Here is a 21,920-nt window from a genome sequence, read left to right as displayed (position 1 = left end):
CCGGGCCGTCGTACGGGCAGCAGCATGTTGAGAGACGCCGTTGTCGTACCGCCGCAAACCGCGCCAGGCACCAGAATGAAAAACCGAACCGCAAGACGAACGGACGGGAACTCGCTCCTCTATACCTTGTGTGCCCTTTGGCCTGTGTGCCGACACACCGCACCGCACCGCACGCACAGCAGCACGCACGCACGCACGCACCCGTGTCACCCGTCCCGTGACAGTGCCAAACACATAAAATGGCGAATCTCGGCGCTGCTGGAGCAAAGCCCACGGCCTTCGTGAGCGAGAGCGAGCGAGCGAGAGCGTCGCGGAGACTGCGCGGTCGGATAGACGGTCGAACTCGATGACGCCCGACTTGCGACGAGCGCGAACGAACATGGCGGGCCGGCGCTTCGGCGAGCGCGCGCACGAGCGCCGCACGCGACCCCGCTGATTGGCCCGAGTCGGCCATCTTGTCTGGAGCGTTCAATGAGTGGGGCGGAGCCCGGTGGGGCGCGCTGGCGGCGCTATTGCGCCGTTTTGTTCATGTTTCGCATCTCACGAACGCGGTAAAGGTGGGATGACGCAGCGTTTTTCGCTCGCTCCACAGCAGGTGATTTTTGAACTGTTTTGGATAATCTGGAAACTTTCTGAGACGGTAGTTAACTTTCGGTATTCGGAACAGCGTACCTATCACGTTTCTCGGCCACGATATAAATCAATCAACCCTGTGCAGTCTCTGTGGACGTCGCCGTTCGAGAATTGACGTCGATAGCGATCGTGCGTTCGAATTGCGAAGGTATTTTTTGCGATTTATCGTATTGTTCGATGTGATATACTCGGACTTGTGTTTGTTCGTTCGAAATCATCCCGTCGCGTGTTGTCCAATCGCTTCGTTCTCTTCTCCCGCGTCATTGGTGCGAAACCGCGAGCACGGGGAAACGTTCGTCGGTTGGCCGCACTGCGAAACTGTGCGACTTCAATGGTGATGTTGCGAATGGATCGCAGAGTCACGGTGTTTGCGCAGTTTGTTGCGTTTGTCTCGTTGAAGTGACCCGTCAAAACGTGTAAATACTGCAGACGCGTGATAATATTCAAAGAAAACTGCTTCGTTAGCTGCGGAGATTAACTCGACTGTAATCACCGGTGAGTTCATCTGATTGTCGTCAGAATTTGTCATTGTTTCCGAAGCGAGCTTTTCCGGAGATCGCGTGGCCTTCGAATCGAATATGGTCGATACGCGTAAATATGCAACGGTATATAACATATGCGGTTTTACGTTCCCTCGAGTTGTTTTTGTTCGCTCGCGCGGATCGTCGCGAAAATTCGCGATTTTTGTCAGTCACTCCGATCGGATTGATTGAACGATTCGTTTGAAGCACCGAAATCTGTTTGCAGGCAACATGGAGGTGCCTGTGTTTACGGAGGAAGTCGCGCAACAGCTGAAATCATTCGCCCGACTATGCATGGACAATCCGTCTCTTCTCCACGATCCGGCGCTTTACTTCGTCAAGGAGTTGATCGAATACTTCGGCGGCAAGATACCTGACAAATGTAGCACAAGTTCGCCGCAGTCGAAAAGCGAAGAGAGTCCGAAGGAAGAAGAGCCGAAACCTGAATCGGAACCGGTACCGGAACCGGAACCGGAACCGGAGAGCGAAGAGAGCGACTTGGAGTTGGACATGACCGGTGTAATCGGTTTGTATATTTTTTAAAATCTTTTTTTTTTTTTTAAGGTTGTGAGCTATTTGCGTATTATTTCGTGCGATAAATACATAACGATACGATGTTTCTTAATTTTGTTCAGAACCGGATCAGGATCCCCCTCAAAAAATGGGAAATCCGACCTTGCAACCCACGGAGGAGGAGATCGAAGAGTCGCAGGCAAAGAGATCCGAGGCGGTCTCGGCGTTCATGGAGAAGAATTACGAGAAAGCCATACAACTTTACACCGAAGCCATAGTTTTGAATCCACAATCTCCGATCTTGTACGCCAAACGCGGTCAGGTCTACCTCCTGTTGAATAAACCGAACGCTTGCATTCGCGACTGCGACCGTGCTGTAGAACTGAATCCGGACAGTGCGGCGGCTCACAAATTCAGAGGACGAGCTTACCATCTGCTCGGAAAGTTCGAGGAAGCTGCGAACGATCTGAGACTAGCCTGCAAGTTCGATTTCGACGAGCAAGCGGACGAGTGGCTGCGCGAGACTACACCCAACGTGAGTAAAGTTTCATTTTTCTTCACGAGGAAATGCGTCGCTGCTTGCATGTGCGATGCATCTTTCTCTGCATGCTGCCGTAGAACTTTGTGTCGTTAACAGTTTTAAGATGCGTATATGTTGTGAAAAAAATAAAATAAAATAAAAGAGATTTAACACTCGCACAGAGGCTTTTTCTGAAAACGGAGAAACATCGTTTCTCTTGTCAGAAAAGAATGCACGGCAGTTTTAATGAATGCACTCTTCGGGGCAAAAGGCAAATGTCAATTATTTGCACTTCAAATCGCTAAGTATTTTTCCAACGCGTTTCCGCGAACGTTTGTACAGTCTTGTCTCTATATAAAAAACGAAGAGATGTTTGGTTCGTGTATTTTATCGACTTGCAAATGTGTGAACGACGATTATATTTAGATACGAAATAAGGTATAATCGCATGTACACATGTATATGTACACAAACAGCAATCGTATATAACACACGTTCTTATTTGAAAACGTACACACACATTTGCCTAATTATTATATAAAGTAAATTTCCCGTAATAATTACGTTTCCTATCTACCTTATCCTAAGTACACAAGAGAGAGTGCATATCTTAAAATCTTATTCTAACTAAAGTAGATTTGTTTTTGTTTTTTTTTTTGTTTTTTTTTGTTTTTGTTTTTTTTCGGCAACACATGTGTATTTGTATAACAATATTGAAATAGCTCGACGTAATCTTAGCAATAAGTAGGATAACGAATAGCGTCAACAACGTCGGTTGTAGTATAACAACAATGATATAGTGTCAATAATACACATTTAATTGCTGGATAAATTGCGTGTTTGTCACGATTATTTTATCTCGCTGATAAATTAATCTCGCATTGTTTGTCTCGTGTGTTTGAGATTCGCGATACGGAGCGCAACGTTGTATTTTCAACGTTGTGTTTTGCGTCTGAACAAGATTAGCAAAATACGATTTCGAAACATGCGCAAACGGAAAACAAAGTAAAGAGACGATAGATTTAAAGATACAAGTAATTCTCAAAGATCAAGGTTGAAATTTATTCGACGATTATTTTGTTTTTGTCGATTGAGAATTTTTATTTGAGGCGACTTCGAATATTCGCATAAACTTTGTTTATGGATTTGGGAATAGAAAAACATTCAAGAATCTCGGACTTTGAGCAATTAAAATTTTAAGATTCGAAAAAGTAAACCGCGTAGATTCAGTACGTGTGGTAAGGAGCCAAAAAGAAAGAAGCTTAACAGCGTGCGTGCGTTTCTAAAGACGTATGTGTATTCTGAGACGGAGATTCGAATCTCCAATAGTCTTGAATAAATAAACACTACGACCGGTCTTCGCGCGTTAACGACAGAGCAACGCGCGAGAGATCAGAATATAATTCGTTAATCGTTTTAATTGCACATTTTAATAAGAACACAAATCAGTTTATATAAGGTATATTCCACAAAAGCCACAAGAAGAGATCATCTCGTCTCTTTGTTTTTTTTATTTCCTTTTTTTTTGTTACGCAATGGAAATATTTCGGTATGGATTATAGCTTTTTTGACGTGTTCCTCTCGGGAGGAACACTCGAACGGCCAGCAATCGGCCGCGATTGTTTTTTTGAACGTTACGCTCGATTCTTCAGAGAGTTTGTCTTCTTTTTCAAGATAAGCTTAATCAGCAAACACCGATTCGTCGCGAGACAAACGCGAATTTCGAGACTCGAGATGCAACGGCGGTTCGATCTATTTCTATATTCTCGCGCAAAAAATTAATCGAGTTCGCAAGATTGTTGGTTCAATCACGCGTTTGTTTTTGTTAAATTCGAATCTATTTTACATTTTAATTAAATTTCTTCACAGATTTAAATTATATTAAATCGTTTATCGAGTTCGAAGAATTTGAGATGTTGAGTAAAAAGGAAATAAAACAAATTGGATTTGTTTTTTTTCATCTCTCGGAGAGAGACTTCAAAATTATTGGAAATAAATTCGAACGAACGTTTTTATGTTTTGCGCGAGAAAGATAAGATCGACCGCCGTCGCACTCGAAGCCTCAAATCTTCGCCGAGAAAGAGAGAGAGAGAGAGAGGAACCGATATCTGAACACATACATTCGAAGGGAACTCTCACACTGTGTCCGTTTATGGATCGGAATGGTAGCACTCGTATTGTTTCACCGCAGACACAAGCGCGACACTCGCTCATCCTTTGCGCGACCGAGGAGGATTATTATCCGCTCGAACTCGTGATACCACACACTCCGCGTCGTGTTCTCTGGCTCTTGTGTCGGAGACAGAGACGAGATTATTCGGATCCGCTCGCGATTCTCGTTTCACACTCGGATGCACTCCCCGCTTTCGCTTTGTGAGCTTTCTTCAGCTTCTTTCGCGAATCGACCTCTCATTCATCTTTGTTGCATCTGTCGAATTGCGATGCGAGAGGTAGCGCGATCCCAGCTGGAGCCCTGAGTTTCGGGAAGAAAGTCCCTCGGTACCATCTCAAGGATCGGACCGGTTGTTTATTTTTTTTTCTTTTTCCCACCTTTCTTCGATCGTTCCCGACCTTCGCGCTACCGAGGTTTCTTTTTCTCGGTCTAGCGAAGGTCGCGCGACAACGGCCTCTTCAGTCAAGTCCGTGCTCCTCACATGGTATCAAGAGCTCCGTTCCAGAACGCGGACGGACTCACGGCGGCGCACCTCTCAACTCGGCGGGCTGTTGCCCTCGTTCTCGTGCAGCACCGCCTCCACGGACTTCTTGTACTTGCCCACGAGCTCGGGCAGATCGTACGCGATCGCCACGTCAAGCCTGTTGATCGGACAGCCGCGGAAGTACGTGCAAGTGGAGCTCAGCAGCGGGAAGTCGTAGAGCGAATTCAGCCGGAAGAAGTCGCGGTAAACGTCCGGGTCGGGCAGATCGTAGCGCGATATGTTGGTCAGCGTGCTCAGACCCTCGTAGATGTGATAGTCTTGCGGGTTTTCGATTATCTTCTCGCTGATCTCCCGCTTGTTGCCGAAGAACGTCTTGTGATTGTAGTACGTCGTCAAGTAGCAGTCCACCATCTTCGCGTGGTTGCGCACTCGTACCTAGATTCAAAGTTTTATTGCATTTTGGTTAAAATTTTTTTTTAACATTTGAGGATTTTTGGAGTTTGCTTGAATTGAGTCGGGTTTTGTAATAAATTGTTTTTTTAATATTCGGAATTTCTAAAAAAGGAAGTCGCTATTTGTCGAGTCGAGTTTTATCGTATTTTAGTAAATTATTTTTTCTTTAATATTCGGAACAGAGTTTATGTGATGAAATCTGACTGAACTTACGGCGAATCTTCTGGCGCTCGCTATCTTGTGCTCGACCCTCTTGTTGATCGCGGTTCGTAAATCGCGAAGAAATGCGCGTTCTTGAGCGTACAGCAATCTGGTGGGTGCGCCAGCTTCGTAGGGCAGTGACCACAACGACGTGGAGTACATTATCGGCGGTTCTGCGCTCGACATCAGCGGCGATATATTCCAGATCAGGGCGCCCTGCACCCTCATGAGCTCCTCGGGCTTCACCTGATCGGCTTTGTTGAGAATGATACGGGTCTGTTTCGAAAGTTTATCGTAATCATCAGAATTGAGATCGAACTCCTCGCCGATACTTCTCATTATTTAACATGTTCTCGTTGTCTCTTACTTGATATTCTCTTCCCTTCAACTGGTCGAGAATCGCTTCGGTCTCGGGCCCGACGTCCAACTTGGCGGGATCGTAGACCAAAAATATGATGTCCGCTCGATCGATGAACCACTGACACGCGTCGTTGAAGGGAAACAAGCGTTGCACTTGTTTGCGTATTTCCAGAATTCCGGGAATCTCGACGATGTTCACCTGATGAAAGAGAACAAAAATCCCAGAAAGAGAAACCCTCCCTCGCATTTAACTTTCACTGATTTTTTTCCCGCAACTAATGTGTTTTCAGCGCGCAATTTGAGGATTCGTAAATTGTAATTGTTTATTGCAATTTGTTTTTTTTTTTTTTTTACCTTCTCCAGCAATGTTTTGTTAAGTCGCATGCCTCTGAGACGATCCAGCAGACCCTGACCGAACTTCTGCAGCCCCGAGAAGGTCCAGTCGGCGGCCAGCTGAGTGCCGTCGAGCACCTCCTCCTCCTCGCCGTGCATTATTATGTTGAAGTACGCCGGGGACGGCTCGGCTCCTGTGTCAGTTTTTCCAGTTGGCGATTTGCAACGCTCCTCTAAGCACTCTCTCAAACCACCTAAACACTATCTCTAAATTCATGCTTTTTCTAGCTTTCATGCTTTCTACGTAGCTTAGAGCCTGCCGGCTGCTTTGTGAGAGCAAAGCCAAAATAACGAAAAAACCGTATTAAACGTAACGCGCAATTCAATTTTACGCACCCGTCCTAAGGGCTATTGGTGTGTATTCGATATCGAGTAGGTAATTGATGATCGATGACTTTCCGCCGCTCCAGGGACCCAGAAAGAGCACCAGAGGCTTGGAGAATATCTCGGGATCTAATAATGGGAATAATCGTCAGTCGAGCATTAAAAAAAAAAATTGTTGTTTTAAGATTATTTTCAAAATAATGAAGAATTAGTAATTTTATATATTTTTTTTATTAGTTTTTAATTCTTTTCTTTTAGTTGTAAATGTAGGTTCGAGTTTTACGTGTTTTATTATTGAAAATATAAGTAAATTAAATAATTTAAGTTAAGATAAAAATTAATAATCGAATAATATAATCGCGTTTTCGAATTACGAAACGTTTCCGCAAGATCGCTCACCTCCGAAGTGTCTGTTGCTCAAATCCCTGTACTTGTACATGGTCTCTAGCGGTTTTATGGCGTTATCGTAGAGCCTCTTCAGATCTCTAAGAATGATATCGGCCTCTCTTTGTATGGCTCGCTCCTTTTCCTCGTTCTCCTCGTCCAGTTTTAGCAGTTGATTAATGTGATCCCTGGGTCGAAGGTTCTCCGGTATCTCGATTTCCTGAATCAAATCCTCCTCCGGTGTGGGTTCGTGTTCTTCCTCGCTTACGGCTGATGTAACGCAATTATATCACGAGTAATTAGTTATCATTATTGCGCACAACTGTATTATGTTATAACACAATGTCTAACACAATGAAATTAGATTCCGTTTTACCTCCCTCCGTGGATTCATCGCCCGCTTCAGCCCCTTCTTCGCCTTCCGCTTCTCGTCTTCCGCGCGATTTCGCCTCCTCGTCTTCTTCCTCGGATTTGGCTCCTTCCTCCTCTGCAGATTTTGCTTCTTCTTCAGACTTAGTTTCTTGTTCCTCCGCAGATTTGACTTCTTCTTCCGCGGATTTCGCTTCCTCTTCCGTCGTAGCCTCTTCCGCGGATTTCGCTTCCTCTTCCGTCGTAGCCTCTTCCGCGGATTTCGCTTCCTCTTCCGCCGAAGCCTCTTCCGCGGATTTCGCTTCCTCTTCCGCCGTAGCCTCTTCCGCGGATTTCGTTTCCTCTTCCGCCGTAGCCTCTTCCGCCGTAGCCTCTTCCGCGGATTTTGTTTCTTCTTCCGCCGTAGCCTCTTCCGCGGATTTCGTTTCTTCTTCCGCCGTAGCCTCTTCCGCGGATTTCGTTTCTTCTTCCGCCGTAGCCTCTTCCGCGGATTTACCTTCCTCCTCTTCGGCAGACTTCGTTTCTTCGTCTACGTCTTCCGAACCCGCGTCTTCCGCGCTCTCTTTTTCCTTCTCTTCATCCCCAGCCTCGGCGCTCTGCGCTTCCTCCTCGGTTTTTCCTTCATCACTCACCGCCTGATCCTCGGTCGACTCAGCGCCTTCCTCGGCGCCTTTACTATCGTCTCCTTCTTCCGCTACTTCTTCAACGCTAGCTTCCGCAGACGCTTGCTGAGCCTCCGCCTCTTCCTTGGACTCGACTCCCGCGTCTTCGGTGGTTTCTTTGGATTCACCTTGCTCCTCCTCCTCCTCGCCCTCGGTTTTCGATTCCTCCCCTTTGTCTTCCTCGGATTTCGTTTCGTCTACTGTCGCCTCCTCGGATTTCTCTTCCTGCGCTTGTTCGTCGGATTTCTCCTCGCTGGGCTTCTCACCCTCCTCTTCGGATTTCGCTCCCTCTTCTTCGCTTTCGGTCACCTTCTCGGCTGAGTCGGGCTGTTCTCCTCCCTCGCTTTCGGTCGCTTCGGCGGATGCGTCTTTTGCCTCCTCTGTTTCTCCTGTGAGAACAATAGTGTGCAACACATCTTTCTTCGATATATCCTTAAAAATTCCAAGCATTTTTGATCAAAGCATCAATAAGCTTTTTACCTTCCTGAGAAGCTTCAGCGGTCGCGGCTTCCTCGCTTTGTTCGGTTTCCTCTTGTTCGGATTCTGCTTCCGCCTTTTCCTCGCTGGCTTGTTCCTCGGTCGCTTCCTTGCTTTCTTCGGCGGTCGCTTCAGCACCTTCCTCTATCGATCCTTCCTCGCCCGTGGCCTCGCCTTCTTCTTTCGAAACTTCGTCTGCTGCCTTGTCAGCCTGTAAGACATTTTTTGTACGAATCTTCACGGAGTATTTTGGAACACTCCGTGCATTGTAAAATTAAGTTCAATGACGGACAGTTTTGTAAAGATGAGATACTTCGAGATTTAATTAACTTATAAAAATTAATTAAAATTAATTTTAATTAATTGAAGACCTTACTTCTTCGGTCGCAGGAGACCCTTCCTCATGGCTCTCTTGACCGATCTCGGCTCCGACCTCTGCACTGGTCTCTTCCAAAGATCCTTCAAACGAAATATTCTAGAAATCGCTGTGTTCCAGCCGAGTACTTCGCCATCATCTAGTATTACCTGTGCCGAGGCCCTTGAGCGCCTTCTCGATGTACGGTCGACATAAGTCCTCGGACGGTATCCGTTCCAGCTCGTCCTCGCTTTGCACTCCTGCGAGTCATTTTCAAACAATTGACGTGTGTTTTTAGGAAAAAATCTTCAAAGAAGACCAGAGTTTCTCAGTCAAAGAAGATTAGAATAATTTAAAATTATTATTTTTTTTGTTTCATTTTTTTGTACGTCTGTTTTTGCAAGACTTAAAGAATTGCTGAAGATTTTCTCCAAGAAAATTCGAATAACGTTATTCTCGCACACTGGGAGATGCATTTTCTGCAGATTTCTCGTGTGAATCGGGCGCACGTGTTCGGGTTCGTGTTTCGCGACCGCGATTATTCATCCGTCGATATTTATCCGTCAACGGTTCACCCGATATTCGCGATATCGGGTGGCCGACGAGAACGATCCGCCACAACGGTTTTCGCCGAGATGAGATATTTACATTGTTCGCGTTTCATCCGGCTGCCAGAAATTGTCGGACAGCATCAAAATTCCCGTTGCGTGTATGAAACGCGCGATCGGTGCCAAAAGAAATCCGTGCGCGCGGTATTAGATAACTAATCCCATTGCGACGTGCGCGGTGAGTTTAACGCCACGCGACGCGACCACCAACCCCCGAAAATATCTGACCCAGGTGACGCAAGAACTTGTCAAAGTCATTACGCACTATTCAGGAGAGAAAGAGAGAGAGAGAGAGAGGAGAGAGAAAGAGCGAATACCACACACACGGTGACAGGTGTTCAGAAACGCAACTTGTCATTTCGAGTGTGTGACGAAAGATTCGCCGAACGTCAGACGCGCGCAGCAAATCGAATCGTGCGGGATCTCGAATGGAATTTCCGTTCTCTTGTCGAACAACTGATTTTTTGTAGAAAATTGTTTTTTTTTTTTCGGAATTGATAAAAAACGAAAGACACAATAACTCTTTGAACAATTAAAAAAAAAAAAAAAACTGAAGAGTTTCGGATGTAAAAGCGATCGCAATCTGTTTGCGAGCGAGAAGAGACTGTGCGCGTTGAATCTTAAACCGTAGAACAATATAACAATCTTCTTTGGGAATTTAATTTAACAAGCGCGTTATTAATGCGAAGAAACACGAGAACGGCGGAATTTCGACCGAAGTTAAACGTCGATATCATCTTTCTAGGCGCGTACCTGGGACGCGGCCGGCTTTTCTAAGTTTAGCGGCGGGTAGGCGGCTTTGAGCCGGAGACTCAGAAATATTTATATATTAGGCGAGCGAATATCGTATTTTTATCGTGTCTCCGCTTACGAAGTAAAATATATATGTATATACGAGTTGATTGGTTAATTACGTGTGAAATTCCGACGAATTCTGATGACAAAGTATTGTTTAAATATAATCAGTCGAACCGCGCGCGATTTGAATTTCGTACATGGAGAAAAAAAAATACCAAAGAAGAACGAAGAAAGAATCTATTGTGAATTTTTTAATTCGTTTAAAACTTTCTATTTTAACTTTTTATTTTTTGAAGTTTTTTTTTTACATATAGAAAAAATTCGAATTTTGTTTTTTTCTTCTCGCACGAAAATGTTCGGAATCGTAATCTGCGAAATAAAAGAAGACTCTCGCACCCTGTGCCAATTTGGTTCGGCACAGCTGTTCGAGGTTTTGGACGCCGCCGCTAGTTACTCGTCAGATAGCGGGAATCATTGTAGTTTTACGAGGTCACGTGATGGAGTGCGTAAACACGAGAAGTTTCGTTTCACGGAGTATATTACCTCGATATTTTTGCTATATCTCATCGTTATATCACATATCGCAATTTCTGGCACGAATCTTCGATTCTCTGTCGCTCGCGCAGCTTCTGCCGAATGTTTTCGCTTTTTTTTCTCGAAACACATTCGATAACTTTTCTCATCTTGGAGCATTAGAGCGTGTTTATCTCTTTCTCTCTCTCTCTCGTCGCTAAAGCGGCGAACTTTTGTTTCGATGTTAGCGACAGTAGGAGAAAAAAGGATATGATTGATCGGATCAGTGCTATCGATTTCGAAATTGCGATTTTCTGACGCTGATTTTTGGAAAAATTCAGATTTCATCCTGACTCTCGTCGAGAGATTTCTCCGTTTCCGAAGAATCCGCGTTGCTCCTGTCGAAGTAATGCGATAATGCAACGAATTTTGCGTTACGAATGATAGAACGAGATGTACACAGGCAGCTGTCGTTTGGCACGCGCAGCTGCGTCGGATAAAGATAGAACCTCCGCAAGTCTTGTTCCTTATAGTCTACGCTATATGTATAGCGTTTTGTCGCGTTTAGTTGTAAGAAGTTGTTTTTTTTTCTTTTTGTAAATCGCGAAAGAAAATTCGATTTCAGTCTGAAACGAGCGCGCGATCTTCCGCGCGATTTTATTCGCATTTTTACTTCGCACGTTTTCTCGACGGGTTTTTTTCGAAAAATCCGTTCTTCGGAATCGCTTCCGACAGGTACACGGAAATCGGACGTTCGATTGTCGCGCGACATCGACATCGGGGAAATGAAGATTCAATTCGTTCGCGTTCGCGCGGATGATTGTGCAGTCGGAAAATAAATTGAGAATCGAGTTCGCGAACTCGAAGTTTGTAATTAGAACAATTCGCGTTTTCTTCGGGGACTTTGAAAACGAGGCTGGCACGGATTTTATGCGGTTTCTTATGTAATTATCGCGCGGGTTGATGACAGCCAACTCCCATCGATTCCCAAAATAACAAATCCTTGAATCAACATTCGGGACTTTTATTTAAGCTCTCCGGGACGCGCGTCGCTGGGCGCCTCTTCAGTCGTCAGCGACATAAATCATGCGGCTGTTGCGAAAAGCGAAATATGTTTATCTCGAAATTCAAAATATTTCGAATAATCAAATTACAATATTTCGTACAACTGATTTTATTTTAATTGTGAGGCAAATTTTTCGGACTTGCCAAACAATATTTAATTTTTAAATATTGCATTAAGCGAATTACTCGATTAATAGAAAATACAAAAACTTGCTGAAAAAACTAAATCAGATGCAAGGATATAAAACATGCAAGAATCCAATTTTGTATGTAAAAAAAGTTATCAAATTATTTAATTAGAATTCTCAATGATACTCAAATGATGAGCCGAATCGTCGATGCGCGTAGAAGCTAGAAAGCTATTGGGGGTTGATGACGCGCACTTTACGTAACATTGACCTTCGTATTTGTCAATCGTCACAGCTTCTCGTCAACGTCTCATCCTCTCATTGTCACGTCGACAATCGACGTTAATCGCCGGTTTTTCTATTTTTCTTTCGTTACGACAATCCATCCCGTTTGTTCTCATCTTTTTGTTTGTTCTCAATTTACTTCTCACATTTGCATTCACGCCAATCGATTTTTCGACGACATATCTTCGCATCGGTAGTAAAACCTTCGAAACGAACTTGATTGGAGAATGAGACGTCGATCGGAAACGAAATATCGACAAGACGGAGTTGTACTTGACGCGGTTTCACTGATCGCGAGAGACCACGCGGGGGGACGTTGGAAAATTCGCTGCGGAGTTTCAGGTCGTCGATTTTACTGACCTTGTAAGGCGACGGCTAGAAGGCCCAGGAGGAGGCCCACGGCGAGCGCGGGTCTCATTCGCGCACCCGTCATCATCCCGTCGCACTAGACACTACCGCGGTCGGCCGGGGCCAGGGTTCTGGCGCGCACACAGCTCGGTCCTCTTTTCTCTCTCACTTCTCGATCCCGTCGTCGCCCTCGGCTCCGACTAGCCCGCGAGGCACTGGCATTGTCACTATCGCCAAACCCCGAGAACGCCCCTCTCTTCTACTTCTCTCGCTTCTTCTTTTCGCCTCTTCTTCTTCGAGACGACGGTCGTCGTCGTCGTCGCGGTCGTCGGTTTTTCTTACCTCCACCACCTCGTTGTCATCGGTATTCCCCCCCCCCTCCCTCTTCTCTGGACCACGCGAGGAACTTCCGACGGATACGGAAGTTTGTGTGTATGTGCCGTCGCTCTTGTTCGAGCAGCAGCTCCGCTATATCGAGTGCGTCATTAAAACGCCGCGACCAGAGTCAACCCGCGATCGACAGCTGCAAGGGCTTGTCTATTGGCGAGTGTGTGCGCCACTCGCTTCAGCGATATTTGACGCGTTTGGCCCTCCGCGTCCGAAACGGTCCACCACTAATTCGGTCAACACCCGACAACGATGACGGATTTTGATCAAGGTCTTTATTTCTTCCTACCTGACGGTCTGACGTAGAACGAAAAACGCGTAATGTTTCGTGGACAAGGGAGGGAAGGGTGTCTCGGTGATGAACCGAGCGACGCGGTTCTTATTTTTACGAAGATGCAACGTAGATCAAGGTCGTCCGTTTCATCGACGGATCGAAATAGGTTTGATGCAACGTTTTGAGACGCGACCTCGTGGTTTCATTTATTTTTGAGAAAATTCAGTTTAGATATTTATCTTCCAGTACTTTTCTATGTGGATTATCCTTGAAAGAAAAAAAAAGATATGCAAAGTTTTCCATCAGCCTCGAGCAATTTAAAAATCTAGAAAGAGATACTGTGTGTGTTTTAATTTTCCGCCCGCGGCAAATTTGAAAAAAGAAAAGTGGACCGTTTCGGAAATTGTTATCTCCCAAATTTAAGGATGAACCGTATTTCGCATTACTTCAGATAAGAGACCAGAAGATACGCAATCAAGCGTGAATTAGTAAAATTTAGATTGTGTTGTTTATTTAAACGTGTTTTTGATATTCGTAGGGAATATTCCGCGATTTCTTGTTTTAACGACTCTCTTTTTCTCTCTCTCTCTCTCTCTCTCTCTCTCTCTCTCTTTTAAAATTAACACCGTGGTTAGAAAATTTCGTCGATTATATCGTCGCGCGAGTAAAAATATCTCGACGGTCCGGTGCTCGTCGCGCGAGATTGCAATCTAGAGACAAGCGGGCCAGGTAAACCGCGTCTTGATCTCGCCTCGCTACTAAACGAACGTCACATCTCGCTAACCTCACCCTCTCGTTGTAGTTTCTACCGCCACCTACCCGATTTTTTTTTTTTTTTTATTCATGACGAAAGCATGTCATCGTCTATTTTCTACCGGTTGCGCGCTTTCCATCGTCCGCCGAACTGTGTGTGTGTGTGTATGTATGTTTGTCGAGATCCGGGAAAGCGCTCGGATGTGCTAGAATCGTCTTTTCCTCCTCGCTTTTTTTTTAAGCGAGGAGGAAAAGTCGGTTTGACAAAACTTTGAGGAAATATTGATTTTTAAAATTCGATGATTAATTTATCGCGCGCGAAGAGGAAGAGGATCAAAATTCGCTCCGCTCCGAAGCGAGCGGACCGAATTGCGACGCTTTTGTAGGGAAGAGAGATGAGATTCACCGCAAAATACGCGTGCACAGACGCAGAGAGGATCGTCAGAACCGCGGCGCCTTTATATTTAGAAGCTCGGGTCGCGCCCGTATAAGGTGGCCTGCCGTGCAAAAGTCCTCTCTTTCCCTCTCTCTGTCTGTCTCTCTTTCTCTCTCTCTCTCCCTTCGCTCTCTCTTTTTTTTTTTTTTTTTTCGGAAGATAAAACTTTCGCGAGGAGATGAATTTACGTTCGATGATGTCGCACACTTGACGCGGGAAAAATAACAATTAATTTTTCTCGCTCCTGGCGACGATCGTAACAGTTTTAAAAAACGCACGCGTATTTGTGTATTTTATTAGAAAAATTAATTTCTCTTTGAATTAAAATTTGTTGTTGCACGTGCGAAAAGAGAACGTTTTGATTTTAAACTCTCTGCGACTTGACAAAAACGGTTGTTCTCCAAAGCTTTGTTATTTCAAATAGATATTAATTGCTCTTGGGAAAAATGTTCATTTCATGCGTGTGTATATTTGCCAAAATCAATTCGTCGATATTTCGTCCGTCTCGACCGGAGGAATTTTCGCGTTGTTATTATTCAATTCTCGATGTTCGATAATTCCGCGCGATTGCGTTCCGCCGATTTGTATGACGAGCGAATTAATTAACATTTATGTATCGCGCAACGCTCTCTTTCTCTCTCTCGTTTCTTCCTTTCTTTCTGTGAAACACAGCGGGATTACGAACATCGACGAGTGGAAATGGACCGTTTCGCGATCTATAATAAGCTCGTTAATTGCTCGCGCTCTCACAATATGTCCACCACTTCGGCCGGGCGGTGTTTCGCGTCATTATAATTTAGAGTTTTTGGACGCGGTCCTAAAGACCCCCTCGTACGAGTAGCTCTTTTTTTTTCGCGAGGATTGCGGGGAACGCCCTACTTTGCTTACGCCTATGTTTAGACCGAATTTTGCGCACTTGTCGTCAAGTTCACATCAGCTTCGCGATCTCATGTAACTCACGCAAGTGCCGTTTTAAAGCGCTCTTTTTTTTTCCCTCTCCCCTCACTTGTGTGTCTCTCTTTGTAACAGTATTGTATTCCCAATGCACGTCCTCGACCTGTTTTTTCACGCATGTACAAGCAAGTTTGGCTTTTTGGTGTGCAAACTAACGTTAGGTAAGGAATTAATCTCGAAAAGACGCGCGAGAGGATATATATGTACATAAATATATTACGTGAGACAATTGCAAATTGCCACATTAGGCCCGAAAGATAGAGGAACACAAGAGGAAGAAGGAGCGAAAGGTGCAGGAGAAATTGGAACGCGAGAGGCACGAGAGATTGCAAAAAGCGCAAGAGGCCGCCAAAGCTCGCGCGGAAAACACGCGGACTTCGCAGACGGACGGGGACTCGCAGTTCGGCAGAGAGGGAGAGTTCTACCGATTCCTCAAAGATCCCGATGTGATTGAGGCGTTCCGGGTGAGTGAGAGAAAGTTCAATCTCTCTCGGGAGAGTGAGAGTATTTACTCAAACACAGACAAAAGTCGTCTGCTCTCTCTTCGAAAGTATCCAGACGCGTTGATTTGTTTTGTCAGAATTAATTAATACATACTCGCATTTATTTCACGCGAGTTTAAATTTGTAATTAATTTACACGAACTTTTCGAGTTTCTCGATCGCGACGATATTCGATTTGCTTGAATATTCCGAATTTTTTTTCAGTTGCGAGAGACAATTAGACGATAAATATAAAGATTTCAATACGAGAAATTAAGTTTAATTGAACGTGCAATTGTGTCGATATGATTGCGACAATTTTCGCGAATGTCTCACGCGACACGACGCTCATTACCTCTCTCTCTCTTACCTGCAAACCTACAGGATCCGTCAGTGGCGGAGGCCTTCAAGGATATCTCGACGAATCCGACGAACATACTCAAGTACCAGAACAATCCCAAGGTAATGGCTCTCATTAATAAGATGGCCACGAGATTCGGCGGCGCCGGCGGCATGCCGGGTGGAATGAATTTCCCCGGCGGTATGCCCGGTTTCCCCGGCGCCGGCACGGGACGTCCCAACCCCCCGGCGGGTCCCCAAGACGATTGCGGTCTCGACTAAACGCCACCGGACTCCCGCGACAAATCCAGCTGGGAACGCGTCGCATTTTGATTTAGTTGACTCATTAAAGGCTGATTTATGATATACGTATAATTTTAGTTTCTCACGTCGATAAGTTGCACTAAATAAAAGGAAGAAAGGGAATTTAACGATGCGTAATAGATTAATCTCAGGATGTGTCAACCTAGGAACGTGTCGAATATTCAACACGTTCAACGTCCAGAAATCGGATAATTGGTTTCTACGAGAATTAAATCATCAGTCGTAAAACAGCTCTCTTTACTAACAAATTAATCGAGAAACAAGGATCTTGAGAGCCGAACACTGAATATACGTGCGAAACGTATATATTTCCAAACGCGTGGACTAACACATGACAATTTGAACTGAAATTCAATTCGAAAATTTTCATGTTTAAAAAAATACGTTTCCCATATATCTTTAGTGTTTGGTTCTTAAAAAAAGTCGTTGTTTCTTAGTTCGATACCTCATCATATATTAGTTTTGTACGATATATAAAAATTGTTGCTGTTTTATAATCCTGCAAATTATTCGCAAAAGTTGTTTTGCTTGGATGGCTAAAACCACAGCAACAGAAAGGCAACGGGAGAACTTGCTCAGATATACGTGTTGAGTTGCGTACCTTCGTAATTTTCAGTCCGACTTGAAGCTTCTCACATTGTATTTTTTTAATCTTTACATACAGGTGTGCGCTCAACTCTGTTTTTCAATCGAAGAATATATATACATGCGTAAGATTACAAATACGGAATTAAGAAAAGAATTATTACAGTCGAATTACATTGTCTGCTAATTTACATTTTAAAAATATTTTGCACTCTGGCTCTCTTAACGATCCTCAGTGCTCTTTTCTTATTCAAATAAGATAATGTTATTCGTCTCGAAGGTGTAACGGACGCCTTTAATGAGTTAAAAAAAAGCGTTATTCTAAGTTTATATCTCTCTCGCTTTATATATGTATATGGAATATATATTATGTAAGGTCAAGATACATAGCATGTAACAGTCTGTATCCTCGAAAGAACGTTCTATTGTGAATCAATATAGTTTGTTATACATACACACACAGAGCGCTATTCGTTTTTTTTTTCTTTTTTTTTTTTTTTTTTTTTTTTTTTTTTTTTTTTTTTTTTTTTTTTTTTTTTTAATGACAATATTTGTCACTCGTTTGCTGTAATTTTACCGCCTAATGTCCTTTTTTGTTCTCGTCAGTGGCTTATTACCAGGTGTGTTCGAAGTAACAAGATCGACGTTTTACACGTAAGTATTGTTTATTTACTTGGCTACATTTAATTTCAGTTTGTTAATTATTTTGTTTATGTAAACATTTACACACATTACTGTTAGAGAAGAAATAACAAATCGAAGATTAATCTCGCGAAAATAATTTTGGAAATTTACTTACCGAAGAGCAATTGTCGTTTGATTTAAAAAAAAAAAAACGATGATTGTCAAACGATTCTTCGGGCGACTGTCGAACGTGGCTTCGTCCGAGAGAGAGATGCAATAGGATAAAATAAAAGACCACGAAGAACGTTGCGCGCGAAATAGACACGAACTTTGTCTCTCTCACGTTGAAGCACTCGTAAAATATGCATGTAATATGCAACTTGGTGTTCCGAAGGGAGTTCAGCAGCGGAACTCTCTCTCCATTTGTCAGAATTAAATCTCGAGTAAGAGCTCCATAAATCAAGTCTTTATTACGCGACGCATACGCGATAATTGATCAAAAGAATGCCGGCGGTGTTGTTATTATTGCCTCTTTGTAATTGCGCTGTCGCAATTAACGTTCGCGAAACAATCATTAGTGAGCGAGAACGCAATTTCGAGAACGCAGAGGGATTTAAGATTCTCTCTCGAATTTATAATACACGAACGATCGATTTTGTGCACATGTGTGTGTGTATGTGTGTATGTGCGCGCGCGCGTGTGGTTGATGAAAATAAAATATAAGTAAAATCGAATGAAAATAAGAGTAATATCGTGCTTCGTAAGATCGACGATTGAAATTTTCTTTTAATAGGATTTATATGAACATTTATAAACACATTTATACGCACGATAAAATGACTTCGACGCGAATTTTCTCGCGTACGTGAAATTGAAATTAAATAAAAGTTGAAATTAAGTTAAAAGATGTGTAAACGATGAGGTAGAGCGAAAATATAGGGAACACACATTTTAGAAGGTTTACATCCAATATATTTATCCAGATATAAGCAGAGTTATATAACGTCGGATTATTATATTCCAATAAACGGAGTTCCACCGAGGATTCTGTGTGTTATCCTGTCAGATCCATATATAAAATGTTTGCAATAAATATGTACAAAAATATATTACGCTCGCGAGTAATAATTACAAATTCTCTCTCTCTCTCTCTTTCACTCTTTTTCACACTTTCTTTCTTTCTCTCTCTCTCTCTTTCATTTTGTGTTAAGTATTAAGAATAGAAAGCATTGCATTGTTCTTGCGAACGCAATGCAATCCCGATGGCTCTCGCGATTAGAGACGACGGGGGAGGGGAAAATTGTTATCGTCGTCCGTTCGTTTAAACGCGATTGTTAATTTGTACACTATTACATATGGATAGCGTGAACTTAGAATCTAGAAATATTGCACGTGAAAAACCGAAAAAAAAAAAAAACGAGAGATGTGTGTCGCGCACTCGCGGAAGACGGAGTCCTTGCACGAACAGGAAGAGCGTCTCGCTTCAGACACGGAGAGATTAGAAACGGAATCTGGTCGTTGTCGCGCGTTGAGGCAACGAACGCGATTCGCGTGGATCCGAATTATATGTGGAACCTTTTTTTTGCACTTTTTTCTTTTGTAAAAAAAACAAATTAGTCCGTCACGATTGCAGAGGCGAGTGAAAAGCGCGACAGATCGATAAAAATCCGCGCGTTAGAATCTAAAACAAGAAAATATCGAAGAAAACCTGACAGTGTAAAAATTTTTTAGAAAGTAATTTCTCCGCCTCTTCAAGAGGTTACTCTGTTTCGAAGAAAAATCAGTTGAATTTTTTTTTTTTTTTTTTTTTTTTTTTTTTTTTCGAGACTTTCGCTCTTCGTCACATAATCACTACGTTCTTCTGAGCATATGCAAATTGGGGTGCCATGGCACTTTCCTGAAGGTCGACGCTCTCGTGTCCTCCTCGGGCGACAAATTGTCTTCGTTGGCCTCGTCGATCGACGCTCGCATGAGGTCGGCGCTGCCGCTCAGCACGCGTCTATGTCGCGTCGTGTCCGTTCGCATGTCGGCGTTCCAACCACCGGGATCGCTCAACACTCGACGGTGTCGTCTGTCGCGATGACGGTGGTGATGATGGTGGTGGTGGTGGTGACGTTGGCAATGGTGATGACGGTGGTGGCGTTGCTCGGTCGCCAACGACGCGTTGCACTCCAGACTCGATAGACGGACGGGTAAAATGGGATTCGGGTCCAGGTACAACCAGCTCGCGCTGTCCACGTACGGGAGAAGATGCATCGCGTCCAGCGACAGCGAATTCGGATACAGCAGCCGCTTGTAAGCGTATCCGTTGTCTGCGGTTTCCAGCATCAGTCTCCTGGGACAGCGAAGATCTTGCGCGTCGGGACGTGGTCTGTCGAGGGATTACGTACGATCACGTGATTGGATAAAAACATGCAGATAAATTTTCTCGTAAAAAAGAATAAAGAGACATTAAGATAAACGTTTCAATGAACCTGCACGAAAGTCTGCGCGAGATTCCGCGTTGTCAGTTGAGAGGATGCTCCCCGCGCGACGTTCGGTAGCACTTGTTCCACGCCTCCAGCAGCAGCACGCAACTGTGGAACCTGTAGAAGATCAGCAACGGCAGTCCGATCCTCGACAGCACGCCCCAGGCGAGAACGCCGAAGAAACGCAGCTGCAGCTCCTGCGACAGCCAGTTCTGCGTGATGACGGTGTCGAAGGCCCAGAGCACGGCGTTGCTGAACAGCAGGAAGGTGATCACCTGGCGGCCGGGTTTCGCCAGCATCTGGAAGCGCGTGATACACGAGCGGCGGGACGTCTCGGCGATCAGCGTGCTCTGCGCGAAGCACTGCACCAGTTGTAGAATCGACGTCGACAGCAGCATGATGTGTCGCGCCCGGGTGTCTTCTGTCTCGTTCTGATCCGACATCGCCAGCGAGCACGCGCACACCACGATGGTGAAGACCGAGTAGAGCTGCACCCCGAAGAGCGACACGTTCGACAGGAGATTGTCCAGAGCGGCCGGCGCTCTCGTCACCACGGAGATCTGGCGCACCTGCACCAGGCCGCTCGCGGTCATTAGACTGCTCAGCGTCAGGATGCCGATGAGGGTGCCGCACGTGAGCCAGGACAGCGTGGCGGACGGGAAGTTCTCGTCCTCCCGCACCACGAGGAAGATGAGAATCACCACGATGCCGGCGACCATGCAGAGAATACCCAAGAAAAGACCCTTGCTGGAACCGTCGCAGCCCACCCGGGTGTGACTGCTGAGATCCTTGCTGCCGTGGAATTTTTGCTTGACCAGCCGACTCCGCCCGACGTTCTGACCCATTACGAAGGTCACCGCCGCTGCGATCAGACTGGAAAACGCGTATTCGTGAAAATTAGAAATAACATTCGCGCGAAAATTTTACGGGGAAGTAACGTACCTAAATTGCACGATAAAAGGATATAGGAAGGGCATGCTCGACGTCCACAGTTGTCCCAACGTGTTGGTGTTAAGACATTCCTGCAGCGCGATGACTTGCGAGATTTGCTCGTTCGAAACGGGCTGATAGGGCTTGAACGTCTTCGTTGCTGTCTCTTCTGAAACAAACGAATTGTTTTTTTTCAATCGATCACAATGAGAGAAGCTTATATTGTCTAGAAGACACGCTACCTGTCAGATCTCGCGACTGTCTTGTCAGAGATCCGGGAAATCCTCGTAGATTCAACGGAGACACCGACGTTTCTTGTTCGTGCTGCGCCAGATGCACGAAGTACGTCCACTCTTGCGCGGAATCCCAAATCACCAGACGCGCCCAGACCGCGACATTAGTAGCTGCGAGATGCGTGAAGCCGAATCTGGCCGCCAGACCGAAGCGCTCGACGAGAACCTAAACAATCGCGGAGATAAATAAGAATTTTATATTATACTAGCACAACACAGGCGCGCGCTACGCGCACGCTATTGTTATTTTTGTTTAACGTGTTGTCAGTGAACACAATCTGTCACCGCGATGACAGATAGTATATACGTCTTATAAACCATATAATACACACATGAGAAATGTCAGAAATAACGCATGAAAATCAAACTCAAAAAATAGTGAGAGAGAGAAGTGGAAAAACAACACGTGACAAAGAAAAGGGTAAAAAAGAGAATATTATATATATTATATGTAAATATTCTATATCTATATATAATACACACACATACGCATAAATGTATATA

General features: G+C 44.6%; 3 protein-coding genes across 8 annotated transcripts in view; 1 reads left to right on the top strand and 2 right to left on the bottom strand.

The window, feature by feature from the left end:
• Nucleotides 1-569: 569 nt before the first annotated feature.
• LOC109851647 (putative protein FAM10A4) lies at nucleotides 570-19,142 on the top strand. Of its 2 annotated transcripts, none has more exons than XM_020421916.1 (5): nucleotides 570-781; nucleotides 1,381-1,680; nucleotides 1,790-2,202; nucleotides 15,620-15,835; nucleotides 16,238-19,142. In XM_020421916.1, exons 2-5 carry the CDS (start codon nucleotides 1,386-1,388, stop codon nucleotides 16,472-16,474), a joined length of 1,161 nt encoding a protein of 386 aa, XP_020277505.1. In that variant the 5' UTR covers nucleotides 570-781; nucleotides 1,381-1,385; the 3' UTR covers nucleotides 16,475-19,142. The 2 variants fall into 2 exon arrangements, with proteins under 2 accessions (XP_020277505.1, XP_020277504.1); XM_020421915.1 differs by lacking the exon at nucleotides 570-781 and adding an exon at nucleotides 950-1,128.
• LOC109851645 (sarcalumenin) lies at nucleotides 2,670-13,952 on the bottom strand. Of its 4 annotated transcripts, none has more exons than XM_020421912.1 (12): nucleotides 12,580-13,952; nucleotides 8,993-9,082; nucleotides 8,844-8,926; nucleotides 8,471-8,678; nucleotides 7,808-8,379; nucleotides 7,336-7,771; nucleotides 6,975-7,229; nucleotides 6,588-6,704; nucleotides 6,213-6,445; nucleotides 5,866-6,057; nucleotides 5,511-5,774; nucleotides 2,670-5,279 (listed from the first exon to the last, which is right to left on the bottom strand). In XM_020421912.1, exons 1-12 carry the CDS (start codon nucleotides 12,653-12,655, stop codon nucleotides 4,896-4,898), a joined length of 2,910 nt encoding a protein of 969 aa, XP_020277501.1. In that variant the 5' UTR covers nucleotides 12,656-13,952; the 3' UTR covers nucleotides 2,670-4,895. The 4 variants fall into 4 exon arrangements, with proteins under 4 accessions (XP_020277501.1, XP_020277502.1, XP_020277500.1 ...); XM_020421913.1 differs by having other exon boundaries at nucleotides 7,336-7,784; nucleotides 7,821-8,379; XM_020421911.1 differs by having other exon boundaries at nucleotides 7,336-8,379.
• A 370-nt stretch (nucleotides 19,143-19,512) lies between the features above and the next one.
• Nucleotides 19,513-21,920, bottom strand: part of LOC109864202 — a 20,469-nt gene continuing 18,061 nt past the window's right edge. The window contains exons 6-9 of one of the 2 annotated variants that reach the window (XM_020445192.1): nucleotides 21,366-21,582; nucleotides 21,136-21,289; nucleotides 20,200-21,066; nucleotides 19,513-20,096 (exon numbers count right to left, since the gene is read on the bottom strand). In XM_020445192.1, the coding sequence (XP_020300781.1) occupies nucleotides 20,232-21,066; nucleotides 21,136-21,289; nucleotides 21,366-21,582 (1,206 nt within the window). In that variant the 3' untranslated portion in view covers nucleotides 19,513-20,096; nucleotides 20,200-20,231. Of the gene's footprint in view, nucleotides 20,097-20,199; nucleotides 21,067-21,135; nucleotides 21,293-21,365; nucleotides 21,583-21,920 lie in introns of both variants that reach the window. The other variant, XM_020445191.1, reaches the window with a different exon arrangement.

The sequence above is a fragment of the Pseudomyrmex gracilis genome, unplaced genomic scaffold, assembly GCF_002006095.1.
Source record: "Pseudomyrmex gracilis isolate BER0280 unplaced genomic scaffold, ASM200609v1 scaffold_18, whole genome shotgun sequence".
Classification (NCBI taxonomy): Eukaryota; Metazoa; Arthropoda; class Insecta; order Hymenoptera; family Formicidae; genus Pseudomyrmex; species Pseudomyrmex gracilis.
This window is presented reverse-complemented; position numbering and strand designations above follow the sequence as displayed.

What these genes read in the sequence shown, in the direction of transcription:
- LOC109851647 (XM_020421916.1), top strand. Translation starts at nt 1,386, where the DNA reads ATGGAGGTGCCTGTGTTTACGGAGGAAGTCGCGCAACAGCTGAAATCA. An exon ending in GGACATGACCGGTGTAATCG is followed by an intron (nt 1,681 to 1,789) that starts GTTTGTATATTT and finishes AATTTTGTTCAG; the next exon opens with AACCGGATCAGGATCCCCCT. An exon ending in TGCGCGAGACTACACCCAAC is followed by an intron (nt 2,203 to 15,619) that starts GTGAGTAAAGTT and finishes TTGCCACATTAG; the next exon opens with GCCCGAAAGATAGAGGAACA.
- LOC109851645 (XM_020421911.1), bottom strand. Translation starts at nt 12,655, where the DNA reads ATGATGACGGGTGCGCGAATGAGACCCGCGCTCGCCGTGGGCCTCCTC. An exon ending in TCTAGCCGTCGCCTTACAAG is followed by an intron (nt 9,083 to 12,579) that starts GTCAGTAAAATC and finishes AATGACTCGCAG; the next exon opens with GAGTGCAAAGCGAGGACGAG. An exon ending in ACAAAACATTGCTGGAGAAG is followed by an intron (nt 6,058 to 6,212) that starts GTAAAAAAAAAA and finishes CTCTTTCATCAG; the next exon opens with GTGAACATCGTCGAGATTCC.